Below are 15711 nucleotides of genomic sequence, written 5' to 3'. Positions count from 1 at the left end.
CTGATTTGTGTTTGAGCATTCATTCATCAGCCATACTATGGATAATCTCTTTTTTTTCCAAATACCCTTTATCTGATTTCAACATTCTTGTTAACAACAAGGCATTCATATGCTTATATTAAACAATGCCCAGTCACCATAATTTTAGAAATGATTTCAAGTTATAGTTTTGTTAGCAATGCAAGGAAAAACATTTTTTTAAAGAAAATCTTTAATACATCCTTAATAGAGAATGCTCACTGGTTTGTAATAATGGATCGATTCAGTTACTTTATCTTGCATTATACTTAAGACTGATAATCCTGTGGTTTCTCAAAGCCTTAGTGGCATACATTTTAAAATCAAATTGTTGAACCTATTAAGTAAATAACCAGCAGCCAAAATAAGTCAAATTTACAACAGATTTTACCCGATCCAAAGCAAAATATGTGTAATGACCATAAGTGTAATCTTCAATGGAATGGCACAGGATTGGTGCATATTAAAATTGGTGGTATTGAAAGAAAAACAATTTTATTGTATAGTTCAAATTGCTAATGTATGGGATAGTTGACAAATAATGCTCGTGATTTTGGTTTGAACATTTAAATTCTAATTTAATAGCAAGCTACTATATCAAAGGCTGCTATTTTTGCAAGGGTTAATCAGGAATACGACCTTGAAACAGTCTTGTTTTATTTCCCCTAGCCCACAGCTGGACTGACATGACAAAAAAGTAAGTGTTCAAATCTCAACCTGATGGTTCTAGAAGTCAGAGACGAAATCCTGAGGACCCAAGTGAATAATAAAAGGTGCGATGGCTCGAGGCTGGTAATAGGGATTGTCAATGAAAAAACCACCTACAGTAAGGAAAAGAGCAGAGAAGCAAAACCGCACATTAATCATTACTGCAGTGAGGCTGTTTGATTAGTGTTTACATTTATCTGCTCCTTTAGCTGTATGTGGAATTTTCATTGCAAATGGGGCATTGTCAGATATTAAAATCCCTGCATATCATATTTCTGGGAATCAGATAATGGGGGAAACCAAACAAAACCCTATATGTAGAAATATAAAACAACCATCAACTTGGAACTTATAAATTAACCTCAATGGCATTTTTTTTTTTTTTAAGTTAGCCATGGTTAATGCAAAAATGTACCAGAATCGACTTGCACAAGTTTACTGGAAACGACTATCTTATTCATCCACGGACAAGAAAAACAAAATAAACTCAAAGATAATAAATGGCATGTTCTCAAAATACCAATAATGATATTTTCAGGCTTTCAAATGTGATGCACACATAACAGCCAACTCAGGTCTATTAAAGGAGGAAACAGTTTTGATTTTGGTCCTTGGACATAATCAGAAAATATGGCATTTATCTAAATTACGCCAGTGAGTTACTGGAAAAGGATGTGATGCAAATAACCAAAGACTCTGGGTCTACTCTGCTGCTGAAGTGTTTACAGTTTATTATTAGAGGGAAAAAAATCAGACATTAAATGTATAACTACAAAATATATTAAACAAAATTAAAAACCTTAATTGCATGTAATTGGTCCACTTGACATTAGTTAGGTCATACCTGTTTTATAAAGCCTACTTTCCCAGAGAGCTTTCAAGCTACCAACACAAAATGGATTTTCCATCAGATTATGTTTTACAGTACTTTTCTGGTACTCATCGTCATTGAGAATACATCCATCATGCTGGACACAGACATACACAAGACTTAAGATACCTAATATTTTTAGATGGTGGTCAGCACTACTATTCACACCTCATCAATCCTCCTTTCCTCCAACCACCACTAGTGTGTAAAGGAAGAAGCCAATGATAACAAATAGAAGTCAAGTAAACCAAACTCCAACTGCCCTCTCACTACGCATTGAAAATATCTAAATGTCAATACTGAATGAAACTAGTTCCATTCCGTATAAACGGCATTAATAGATCTCAGATTATCCCCCCTTCTTTTTGGTGTGAATCTGGTTACGTTTTGTCATTATCTATAGAACTAAAGTCATACATGGCTCAATAATTCATAGGCCAACACAGAATCATCAAATAGTCTTGATCCCACTTTTTATCAACTGACCAGATTAGAATTTCATTGTTGTCTGACTGGAGGGGAAAATTGGGGTTCCAGATGTACAAAACACTGGGCCATATATTGAACAAATCCAGTTTTAATGCGGCACTGTGTTATGAACTGCTACCACAGTTAAAATAAATCAATAGGACAAAAAAAATTAACATTTATAACTTTGACTGCACATGTAAGCAATAACCATAACAAAGAACAATAATGTTGTGTTTTCCAACAACGGAGTCTGGGGATCTATCGTTAACATAACTAAAGGAAGATAGGTGCAGTTATATTATTTACTTACCTGGATTACTCCCAAATACTTTTGACCAACAAAAGCAATTTGGGTTAACTTTACATCTATCAGATTTAGATTTATAACAAAATTAGATTATACACAATGAACAATAAACTTTGCTGAATAATTAAGTTCACCTCTGTTCACCCCTCTTTAAATAAATATTACCAATTTAGAAAGGTCAAGGAACTATGATATCCATTATAATTTAAAAGTCAGTCCTTTTGGCACAGTGGAGGAGAAAGAGTTCTTATCACTCTTCCAAAGAAAATTATGTGTTTTCAGATTACTAACAACGTAACATGAAAATGAAACAGAAAATGTTGAATAACCCTTCTAATGTTAGGAGCAGAATAATGTTATAATGTGGATAAATGTGAGATTATCCATTTTGGTGGCAAAAACAGGAAAGCAGACTATTATCTAAATGATGGCCGATTAGGAAAAGGGGAGATGCGGCGAGACCTGGGTGTCATGGTACACCAGTCATTGAAAGTAGGCATGCAGGTGCAGCAGGCAGTGAAGAAAGTGAATGGTATGTTAGCTTTCATAGCAAAAGGATTTGAGTATAGGAGCAGGGAGGTTCTACTGCAGTTGTACAGGGTCTTGGTGAGACCACACCTGGAGTATTGTGTATAGTTTTGGTCTCCAAATCTGAGGAAGGACATTATTGCCATAGAGGGAGTGCAGAGAAGGTTCACCAGACTGATTCCTGGGATGTCAGGACTGTCTTATGAAGAAAGACTGGATAGACTTGGTTTATACTCTCTAGAATTTAGGAGATTGAGAGGGGATCTTATAGAAACTTACAAAATTCTTAAGGGGTTGGACAGGCTAGATGCAGGAAGATTGTTCCCGATGTTGGGGAAGTCCAGGACAAGGGGTCACAGCTTAAGGATAAGGGGGAAATCCTTTAAAACCGAGATGAGAAGAACTTTTTTCAAACAGAGAGCGGTGAATCTCTGGAACTCTCTGCCACAGAGGGTAGTTGAGGCCAGTTCATTGGCTATATTTAAGAGGGAGTTAGATGTGGCCCTTGTGGCTAAGGGGATCAGAGGGTATGGAGAGAAGGCAGGTACGGGATACTGAGTTGGATGATCAGCCATGATCATATTGAATGGCGGTGCAGGCTCGAAGGGCCGAATGGCCTACTCCTGCACCTAATTTCTATGTCTATGTTTCTATGTTATTGAGGAGTTTTTGTGTCAGACATCATTAAATCTCAAGGGACTTTAAAACAATTGAACTAAATTACAATTATTTATGCAGTTCATTGAAAGCTTTATGGCGCACTTAGATAACCCTTGGATAGCATATTTTAAAGCAATATGTCAAAATAATTGAGGGGACTAAAATAAATTTGAAAGAGAATCCAGTTATTTGAGTCTTGGAGCACAGAAACACCTTCTCTAGCCCACAATCGTAATGCTGATTATTGAGTACCCATCCATACCAACCCCATCTACTCTCACTTGGTCCCTTGCCTCTAATATCTTGGAGATTCAAGTGGTTGGATTAATGCATATCATGAGAGCACTTACGCTGCCCACTGGCCTGACTTGCTTTTCCGGTTATATTTGTTTGCATCTTCCCCTGCACAACCCAAAATTTTACCACTCCCTGTTGTACATCTGTATGTTGTCAAAGGAGCTTAAACGCTCCCTAACCTCACTAGCGAACGTTCCTGCAAGGATGTTGGACTCACGCTGGTTCAGATGTACGCCTTCTAGCTTGTATGATCCCAACTTCCCCCAAAATAGTTTCAGTGATTCGGAAATCTAAAACCTTTCTTGCAACACCATTCCTTCACCAATACATTCTTCTGACCTATTATCCTGTTTCCTAATACTGGATTAATCTAGATATCCAGCACGGCTTTGTGAAGGGGAGGTCTTGCTTGACAAAATTGCTGGAATTCTTCGAAGAAGTAAATAACAGGACAGACGAAGGAGAGTCAATAGACGCTGTTCACATAGATTTCCAGAAAGCCTTTGATAAGGTGCCTCACATTAAGCTGCTTTGGAAGACGAGAGCCCATGGTATCAAAGGGCAGATACTAGCATGGATAGCAGGTTGGTTGAATGGCAGAAGCCAAAGAGTGGCAATAATGGGGACTTTTTTTGGTTGGTTTCTAGTGACTAGTGGAGTTCCGCATGGGTCGGTGCTGGGGCCACTGCTCTTCACGTTGTATATTAATTATTTGGACGAGAGGATTGAAGGCTTTGTGGCAAAGTTTGTGGATGATACAAAAATAGGTGGAGGGGCAGTTAGTGTAGAGAAAGTAGGGACTCTGCAGAAGGACTTGGACAGGTTGGGAGAGTGGGCAGAGAAGTGGCAGGTGGGATATATATAGTGTAACGAAGTGTGGAGTCATGCATTTTGGTAATAGGAATAAAGGCATAGACTATTTACTAAAATGGGGAGAGAATCCAGAAATCGTAGGTGCAAAGGCACTTGGGAGTGCTGGTGCAGGATTCCCAAAAAAGTTAATTTGCAAGTCAAATCGGTAGTAAAGAAAGCAAAGCCAATGCTAGCATTTATTTCGAGGGCTTGTATACAAAAACAGGCATGTTGAGGCTCTACGTGTCGCTGGTAAGGCCCCGTTTGGAATATTGGGAGCAATTTTGGGCACCATATCTGAGGAAGGATGCTCTGCCTCTGGACAGGGTCTAGAGGAGGTTTACAAGACTGATCCCAGGAATGAGTAGGTTAACCTATGATGAGTGTTTGTTGGCACAGGGCCTGTATTCGCTGGAGTTTGAGAAGAATGAGGGGGTACCTCATTGAAACATACAGAATAGTGAAAGGCTTGGATAGAGTGGATGTAGAGAGGCTTCAATTAGTGGGAGAGTCTAGGTCATAGCCTCAGAATTAAAGGACGTTCTTTTAGGAAGGAGATGAGGAGAAATTTCTTTAGTCAGAGGGTGGTGAATCTGTGAAACTCTGTGCCGCAGAAAGCCGTGGAGGTCGTCAGTGGATATTTTTAAGGCTGAGATAGATTAAATTCTTGATTAGAGGTTATGGGGAAAAGGCAGTAGAAATAGATCAGCAATGATTGAATGGCGGAGTAGGCTTGATGGGCCGAATGGCCTAATTCTACACCTATTCCTTATGACATTATGATAGCACAATCTTAGAGGCACTGCTACTAATCTATTTTCCTTTCTAAATTCATGTTGCAGGAGATTATTTATTTTTAGTTATGTCATTTATCATTGGTGCTCCAGTCATTGCCAATGGTTGTTGGAGGTTGTGCAAAGGAGCATTGTAATTATTCTTTCAATTAATTATGCCTTTTTATGGGTGTAACCGGAGGTGCCTTTTGATGAATTATCTCATCATTCAGAAGAAAAACAGTTTATTAACTATGCTGTGATGTCCTTATTTAACTCTGAATAAAGCCTGACTTTTTCTACAGACCTTTACTGCAGAATAAAGAAAACAATCATGAACTAAGTCTCCTTGGCATTAAGACAACAATGGCGTAAATTATCTTCTTTGAGTTGCCATAAAACAGGGTTGACAAATTAAATACAAAATAAAATTTGTGCCAACAACCTTTTTCTCAGGGTGGAAATGACAAAGACTAGACAATAGACAATAGGTGCAGGAGTAAGCCATTCGGCCCTTCGAGCCAGCACCGCCATTCAATGTGATCATGGCTGAGGTCATAGGGTTGAAGTGAAAGGGACAAACTTTAAAAAGTGTGGAGCAGTTTTTTTTTTCAGAGAGCAGTGGGTACCTAGAACATGCCACCAGGAGTGGTGGTGGAGGCACATATGATGGTGATGTTTAATAGGCTTTTAGATAGGCACATGTATATGCAGGGAATGAAGGGATATGGGTCATATGCAGGCAGATGCGATTAGTTTATCATGACACCATGTTCCACACAGACATTGCGGGCCAAAGGGCCTGTTGTTGTGCTGTCCCTTTCTACATTCTATGTCACTGTTGCAACTTGCCAAACCACTGGACCAGATTTTCAGCAAGAGGGGATAACAAGATAACTGCTGCGACTCTATCCTCATAATTGAGCGGAGCTTTTAAAGCATTTTGTAGTGAAGTTATTGATTTTTTTTTTAAATTAGAAAAGAAGGTCCAAGGGCAGAAGCTATAAATCTGACAATAAAAATAAAATACAACTGGACAGACAGCTTTTGTGTAGACAGCAACAGAGTTAATGTTTTAAGTTGACTATAAGTAAAAGAAAGGTTCAGAAATTAGACACGCTTATGTTGGCCAGAGGGTGTAGAGGTAGTATGAGTAACGGGATGTCCGTGAAAGGGTGAAGCTCAAGGATGTTGAATAAAGCAAGTGGTGATAATGTAAGATGAGAAAAAAAGGTGAAAGCTTGTTTATCGCAACTGAGTATGTGGAAGAGGTGTAAATAAAAGAAAAATTAGGACAGTGAAGGAAAAAAAAAAAAATCAATGCTGAACGTGTGAGATCCAGCACTTGTGTTGCTGGAAATTTGAAATAATAGAAAATACTGTAATGGTGCACAGGTCAGTCAGCATTTGAGTAGATTGAAAAAACAACTTCAACATTACAGGTTGATGATTTTTCATAAAAAACGGAAGCTCAGAGACGCCCTTCAAGGAAGGACAGAAGTGATCGGCATAGCAGTCACCCAATTTGTGTTTGGTTCCTCCATGCCAAGCATGGTGAACACTCAATGCAGTACAATAAATTGACAGGATGCAAGTAATTGCTTCTCGACTTGGAAGGTGTGCTTGGGTTTCCTAATGGCTGGAGGGCAGACATAAAATAGCAACTGATATATTTCCTCCAGTTGCATAGGTGCTGCTTTATGGTGGCTGTGTGTTGGTGAAGATGAAAAAGTGACCCAGTGAAAATTTCATTACCTTTGCTGTCATTTACTTTTCTCATTTCTTTCTCAATTTCATGACGTAGATTAGCAATCAATGTCTATCGAACTGAAGCATTAACTCCTTTTCTCTCTTCACAGAAGCTGTCCGACTTTTTGAATATTACAGCATTTTCTGTATTTATTGTCAGGTTTACATCTATTCCTTTACCTATTCTTTTCTCAACATCCAGACACCCAAATACTCTTTCCAGCTGAATGCATGATTCACTTGTACTTCTTCCAATTTGGTGTACACTATGATCTCCTCAATTTGAGAGAACCCAAACACTAATTTGATGATTGCTTTGCAGAACACCATATTTCAGTCCACAAGGGTGATCTTGAACTTCCAATTGCCTTCCCTTTAATTTTCCATCCAACTTCCACTCTGACCTTGCTATCTTTAGCTACTCTCAGGCTTATAACAAAGCTACCACAAACTCAAAAACTTAAAATCCTCAACACTAAAAACTGAATTCAAATTTGGATAATGATCCTCGTCCAGTTGATAGCAGAACTGGCTACTTGTAGTGAAATGTAATCGATCTGCAACTTTCAGCTTCACAGAAGTCGCTTAATCTACACAGTACTTCCAGTATACTCTTTTACTTCAGATTTTCCGCATTGGCAATTATTTGCATCTTCACAATTCCAGGATTATAATTGTTTGTCTCTCCTCTTCTCATTCATCTCCTGTCTAGATCTTCTGCAGACAGATCAGCTACAATTAAGAATCATTGCCCTTTCTTGGTTTCCACCCTGTCACATTTACTTTGTCTTCCATCTATTTCTCTGCAAATTAAAACATCTTTGATTGTTGATTATCCGTGTTCTGATCTGTTTTGTGGGTGGTTTGCCAGTAAATTAGACAACTGCATGATCATCAAACATAAATCATTCACCTACTAAATGCTCTGAAATATAATCAGTTTATCACTGTGCAAAAGTAACAATTTCCCTACAATCCTCGTAGGCACCATGCTAAAAAGTGGAGATCTCCAATGAGGATTTGATCCAATGCTTAAGATTTCTGCCTTCAGCAAGTTAGAATACAGTTGTTTTAGCTTCACAGAATACAGGCAGCAAGCAGACTTGCAACCGGCAGGCTGACAACTGATGAAAATTCAATAGCATGTTATTGGCAGTACTCAAATGTCAAGAGCCAACATCAACGTAATGACAGAGCAGTGAAGCTTCCACTTTAACAGCACTGATAGTGCTAATGCATTAAGATGTTACTACGAGCAATGATGCAATTTCATTTTCAGTAGTTATTGCAGATTATTTGGTTTATGGAAAGATGTAAAATTTCCTTTATAGAATGAATGGCTTGCTGTTCAAAAAATGACGTCAATGACCTTAGAAGATACAAGGTTAGCTAAGAAACAGAAACAGGACTGTCTTGAATTGTTGAATTGTGCTGCTTGGGGATCGATATAAACACCTGAAGGGGACTGATTTTAAAGTTTTTAGATGATACAAAATGTATATGTAGTGAACAATGAAAAGGGCAGTAACAGATTTCAGGACAGGCTGGTGAATTGGGCAAACACAGAGGATGCAATTTAACACAGGACAATAAAACAATGTACAAGTAGAATGTGATGCAGTATGAACAAAATAGTACAATTTTAATGCAGAGATGGGGCGATCAGCTGCATTTATTACAAAACTGTTACTGGTGGAAATGCACGTGGGATTACATAACTTTATGAAAGGAAGAAACATGCACAAAATCGATAACTAAGCATTTTTATGTAATCGGAAAGGTCCCAGCTGGGGTACTTTAAATTTGAGATTGATAGATTGTTGCCAGACAGATGTATTGAGACATATGAAGCAGGCAAAGTGGCTGGAAAGAATTTTGATACCTATCAGGCAGAAACAAATTGAATGCAGAACAAGCTCCAGGATGTAAATGCTTCTGTACTGCTTTTAAAGAGATTTACATCAACACTACCAATAATGGGGACTTTCCAGCAGCAAGCTTGGAGGAAAGTTTAATAGCGACGATCAAGAACAGTTGATATGTAAAATATATTTGTGGTGGCAGAAGAGTCAGCAACACTGCAAATCTAAAGCAAAACATTCAGAAACAAAAGAGATTTTTTAAATGGCTGATGTTAGGTCAATCTTGTACGCATTGTTTGAAAGAGTAATTAAATTGAATTTGATATCTTCCAAAGGAGGTGGATCAATAGTTGTGGGAATTGTCAGTCTTTGGGGATAAACAGGAGGATAGACTAATTTGATAGCTCTGCATAGGTATGGTGGGCCAATTAGTCTCGTTCCGTGCTTTATAGTTCTATAATTGCGCATTCTCCAAACAATAAGTGCCATGTGCTCAGATACTATTTAACAATGAGAAAAAATACACGTCAACCTTTCAGATTTTATTAGCAGAAAGATTATACTTGGGTGAGAAATTTAATGCTTTATGTTCCTTCAAAATCCTTCAACCCTAATGTTCAATATCAGACAACAATGGTCAATTCGAGTTAAATCAGTCTGAGGATTTAATAAACTGTTATCATTGACTTCCATCCTTAACACAGTTCAAGATATGCATAACATTTTAAAGAAAGATGTCCATCTCAAGTATCAACCTGAAGCAAATTCATTGGTACCTTAATCTTAAGAAGAAAGTGGTGTAATCGAGGATGAGCTTAAAATAATTCTCAAAACTTACAAAAGTGGCATAATCATTTCCACAGCAGGCATGCATATACACAAAAAGGATGTTGGGGTAATAAATATTGGTTAAAACTTATATAAACACAAGCATCCGAATTTCTGTTAGGTTTGACAATGATGGAAGAATGATGGACCGTGGGTGAAACGTATCACTGTTTAAAAAAAATAGCAGCACTCAACAAGAATTGGGACAATTAAGTAGCGAGTATCCATGGGGACCTTGTTGCTGCTTCAGATTCTTCATTTTGTGCAGTGAGAAAAAGATCCATAGCAAAGATTTTTTTAATGTTTATTTTGTATTACGGCTCATTAATTAAAAACCTGTCTACTTAGGAGCAACTAATGCAGAGTTAAGGTGCATCTCAGGTAACTTATGAAAAAAGGCCACAAGAACCAAATATATGAGATTATGGAGGCAACACAGCCTTAAGCCAATTTTAGCACACATGCTTCATACCAATATCTTAAGAAAGCTGTAGGTATATTAACTTGTTTGCAGCTTCCATCATTTGTATAAAACGCGGTCATTAATTTGGATTAACTTTAGCATTTTGCAATAACCAAATTTAAATTTTAAATGGCTAAATGACAGAATTTCAGTGAGGAATGTAACATTTATTACACAAATGATGGCCAGTACAGAGCATATGCACAATACTGGGTTAAGGCTTTACTACATAAAAGAGATTTATAAAACAGGCAATACGCTGGCTGGTTCTGAAACAGAAAGTGTTTATTTGTGATCAAAGATCTATAATCTATACATCCTTCACAAATAAGCTTCCATAAAATTATTAAGAAGCTATGATAATTCAATTAAAATGTTGGTGAGGTTTTTTTTGAAATTTTATTACTTTCTACCACAGAAGGCTGGATTAAGTTATATTCTGAGAATGAGGTAACATTTCACAGTACATCTTCAAGTTTTAATGAACTAAGCCTTTTTGTTAAAATCAAAAAGATAGGAAAATTATTTTACAAATAATTTGCTTCATACAACATTTTCAAAAGAAATTTAATTTTAAAAAAGCAATTTTTTCTCCTAATGCTCACTTTTTGTTTTTGCTATTATTACGCTTCTAATACAGTAATTAGCTGAAAAAGGAGTAAAGGGGAACAGGATATGTTGGAATTTTCATAACAGGGAACAGAAGCATTCTCTTGCCTGGCAAACCTATAGAGAGAAGAAACGAAAGGACCCCAAATAAGTTTAATGGTCCATTATATTGACAAGAATATAAGGCTCTGTTACCATAGATCTTTGCAGATTGGCCAGTCAATTTCAATTTATTCATTTTTCTTTACATGTATCATCTCTGCAATAATCTTAATCATTGTGCAAATCAGCCGTGTGGAAAACTTCAAATTTTATCCATAGATCACATATTTAAAGGGAAAATTGGAACTGGAAACAACTTTGACATATACTACAATTTAAAATGAAACTTTAAGTGGAAAACACCAACTTCATTTTATTTACAGAATAAATTAGTTGGGGATAGAAGTGAGTACAATGGCAATTCCTTCTTTAAAGGAATAAACATCAATTTAAACATTCAAAAAGAATAATCGGTGTTGCTCCAATCTGCATGGGCAATAAAATTGAGGCGTCTACTTAATCCAGGTATATAAATATACTATCCTGGCAAAAAATGTCTCAATACTACCCACCGACTCCCACACCACCTTGCCTCAATCCCTAAGACTAAATTTTGTTTATGTATTAAGTACCCATGCTTGAAAATAATTTCTATATATTAATGGATTATGATGTCAGATTTGATCAATTATGGTTGGTGCATGGAACTTAGATCGAATTGAAGTTAATTATTTCAATATGCATAATTTTGATAGACTCAGATGTTAATTGTTACACCCAATGTTTTGATCAATCCGTAACCAGGAAGTTACAGTGCCCACCATAATGTTTGGGACACAGACCCATCATTTATTTATTTTGTTCCTCTGTACACAATTTGAGATTTGTAGTAGAAAAACTCACATATGGTTAAAGTGCACATTGTCAGATTTTATTAAAGGGCATTTTTATACATTTTGGTTTCACCATGTAGAAATCACAGCTATGTTTATACTTAGTTCCCCCCATTTCAGGGCACCATAATGTTTGGGACACATGGCTTCATAGGTGTTTGTAAATGCTCAGGTGTGTTTAATTGCCTCCTTAATGCAAGTATAAGTGAGCTCTTAGCACCTAGACTTTCCTCCAGTCTTTCCATCACATTTAGAAACTTTTATTGCTGTTTATCAACATGAGGACCAAAGTTGTGCCAATGTTGTGTCAAAGAAGCCATTATGAGACTGAGAAACAAGAATAAAACTGTAAGAGACATCAACCAAACCTTCGGCTTACCAAAATCAACTTTTGGAACATCATTAAGAAGAAAGAGAGCACTGCCGAGCTTACTAATCACAACAGAACTGGCAGGCCAAGGAAGACCTCCACAGCTGATGATAGAAGAATTCGCTCTCTAATAAAGAAAAATCCCCAAACACCTGTCCGGCAGATCAGAAACATTCTTCAGGAGTCAGGTGTGGATTTTTCAATGACCACTGTCCACAGAAGCCTTCATGAACAGAAATACAGAGGCTACACTGCAAGATGCAGACCACTGGTTAGCCGCAAAAATGGGATGGCCAGGTTACAGTTTGCCAAGAAGTACTTAAACGAGCAACCACAGTTCTGGAAAAAGGTCTTATGGAAAGATGAGACAAAGATTAACTTATATCAGAGTGATGGCAAGAGCAAAGTATGGAGGAGAGAAGGAACTGGCCAAGATCCAAAGCATATTATCGTATCTGTGTAACACGGTGGTGGGGGTATTATGGCAAGGGCATGTATGGCTGTTGAAGGTACTGGCTCACTTATCTTCATTGACGATACAACTGCTGATGATGGTAGCATAATGAATTCTGATGTGAACAGACACATCCTATCTGCTCAAGTTCAAACAAATGCCTCAAAACTCATTGGCCGGCGGTTCATTCTACAGCAACCCAATGATCCCAAACATACTGCTAAAGCACCAAAGGAGTTTTTCAAAGCTAAAAAATGGTTAATTGTTGAGTGGCCAAGTCAATCACCTGATTTGAACCCAATTGAGCATTCCTTTTAAATGCTGAAGCGAAAACTGAAGGGTCCTAACCCCCAAAACAAGCATGAGCTAAAGATGGCTGTAATATAGGCATTGCAGAGCATCACCAGAGAAGACACCCAGCAACTGGTGATGTCCATGAATCGCAGACTTCAAGCAGTCGTTGCATGCAAAGGATATGCAACAAAATACTAAACACGACTACTTTCATTTACATGAAATTGCTGTGTCCCAAACTGAAATTGGGGGACGATGTATAAACACTGCTGTAATTTCTACATGGTGAAATCAAAATGTATAAAGATGGCCTTTATTAAAATCTAACAATGTGCACTTTAACCACATGTGATTTTTTTTATTCCAAATCTCAAATTGTGGAGTACAGAGGCAAATAAATAAATGATGGGTCTTTGTTCCAAACATTATGGGGGCACTGTATAAATTTTGCACCATCTAGAATGTGCTTGGATGATCTCGGCAGCAACCCCTCACCACAGATGCTACCACAGCTTTGCATCAATTCCTACCCTGGAAGGACTTCGTGACACTCTGATTCACATTTTATGCAATCTACAGAAAAAATAATTTAGCAGTTCATTGAACAGCAGATCTGGAAAGATCTATGGATGTTAATTAATGTTTGGTTGAATACTAAGTTCTTGTGGCCTCACAGAATTCTATATAATCCAAACAGATTTCTTATTCTCAATTTTAATCTTCATTAGAAATCACAAAGCAGCAACAGTAGGTGTTTTAACAGCACCAGGTGACTGAAGTGCAATTTCCCACATGCAACAGCTGACAAAGGCATTAAGACATTTTGGACCTACAGCCAAGGAAAACAGCCGTGTCAAGTATTCTTTTGCAGACACTGCAGAAACACAAGGTCTTTATGTGAGAAATGATGACAATAATTTTGTTGTTGTTGAAAACACCAATTCCAACCCTTTTGAACTTCGTTACACACTAAATTAGTGTTCACGATTGATTTTATAAACATATCAGGTAGGTTATTTTGGACACATGCCAACTGTGACGGTAATAGCAAACTTTGCAGATTTATATTTGGACCTGAAATGATACTCAAATTGCTCACATGTGCAGTCCAACCACGGTTCCAAATAAATCTTGCATTTGCTTGTCACCATTTGCACATAAGACTCATTCAAAGCAACAGCATGGTGCCAGTTTCCATGATTAAAACAAGCTAATTTTTAGTAAGTTATGGAAATCCGCCAGTGTTGTGCTATCATTTAGAAATAAATTAAACGTGTGTTATCATACAAAATCGGTGTATGAACAATCACAGGCTGCTAATACTTCAGGTTAATACATATTCTTATCTGTATTAACCATTTGGCTCTCACATTAAAATATAATGGGGTCATTAAATTAATTATCCATGAAAAAGTACTTGAAAATAATTATTAAATTCGCTGCTTTTTAAAATAATCATAACCATCAAAATACAATTGAAACAAAAGCTCTAAATTGTTGTGGATGAGAATATACTAACACTGAATGTTTTTGCTTTGAATGTTTTTAGACAGTCAGATTTAGGTTCTACCCTCATTTTAGCCTCAATTCAGTTAAAACCAACAATAGGCAAGTACATTTTGAAAGCTTGCAAAGAAAATTAGGAATAATGCAACAAAACTGAGGCAGGGGCACATTCATTTTGACTAAATTTACAGGATGAGACATTGTCACAGTCACCCACTTCACCAAATGTATCGGTTGTCAGGAGTAGACAAACTGTCAGGGATTGTATTGTATTATCATTCCACCTGGCCTGTTACAATTAAACCCACGGTTATATTTTTGAAGCTAACTTTCTGCAACCCACATTGCATTTTGAAGACGCATAACTTTAACTCAAGACTGCCATGTTTTAAAATCATCCTCCATCTTCCCTCGATAATTTCTATTTGGACAGCTGTGAATTTCGAATATCATTCATAAACATTACATTTAAAGTCTCAATGAGTTTGTCATGTTACTCATCATTTAGGATCATGTTTTAATAGCAACTTTTAAATTAGTTATATCTGGTCGAGACTATATGAAAAAGAGTAATTGCAGCAGTTTCTCACAGCCTACTTGTCAATCTTTCTGGCAGTGCAGTGTGCTTTGAATTGAGCATCTAATGGCTGTAAGCAGTGTGATTACATTTAATGAAATATATAATTGGACATGGAAGGGGACAAGCAAATTCACTCCCTTTACATTTGGGCAAAATTTAGCATGTGAGGCTCCAACCATGAAAAGAACTGAGGTTATGCTGATTTCTTGTCATGTTTTAAACTGTATCAAAATGACAACTTGACCTTTTTTTTTATAAAGAGCACGCAAATCAAAATTAACGTCACTATTTAAAAATAAAACAACTTTGTGTTTTAATTCAATGTAACACTGAACCCAGAGTACATGGGCATGTATTATGGAACAAAATGTATAATTGAGTTCATATTCTGCTCTGCAGTCAAGCTCTGTGCACTCTACATTACAACTTTGCCTTACAGAAATGCAAAAGAGAAAAGTTTGGAAATTTGGAGCGCTTCTTCTATGTATGGTTTGAGTACCCACGGAAATCAGTACTCAAAGGATTGTCAGTGTTTACATAAGCATCTATATCTCTGTGCAATGCAGAGATATACAT

At 37.1% G+C, this 15711-nt stretch overlaps 1 protein-coding gene across 5 annotated transcripts in view; it reads right to left on the bottom strand.

Moving 5' to 3' along the window:
* Nucleotides 1-237: 237 nt before the first annotated feature.
* Nucleotides 238-15711, bottom strand: part of strbp (spermatid perinuclear RNA binding protein) — a 107300-nt gene continuing 91826 nt past the window's right edge. For 4 of the 5 annotated variants that reach the window (XM_055659870.1, XM_055659874.1, XM_055659872.1 and 1 more), the window contains one exon: nucleotides 238-839. In XM_055659870.1, the coding sequence (XP_055515845.1) occupies nucleotides 745-839 (95 nt within the window). In that variant the 3' untranslated portion in view covers nucleotides 238-744. Of the gene's footprint in view, nucleotides 840-10651; nucleotides 11114-15711 lie in introns of those variants that run through there. The other variant, XM_055659873.1, reaches the window with a different exon arrangement.

This window comes from Leucoraja erinacea, chromosome 31 (genome assembly GCF_028641065.1).
Source record: "Leucoraja erinacea ecotype New England chromosome 31, Leri_hhj_1, whole genome shotgun sequence".
NCBI classification, from domain to species: Eukaryota; Metazoa; Chordata; class Chondrichthyes; order Rajiformes; family Rajidae; genus Leucoraja; species Leucoraja erinaceus.
Note: the sequence above shows the minus strand (reverse complement) of the source record. Positions and strands in the feature narration are given on the sequence as shown.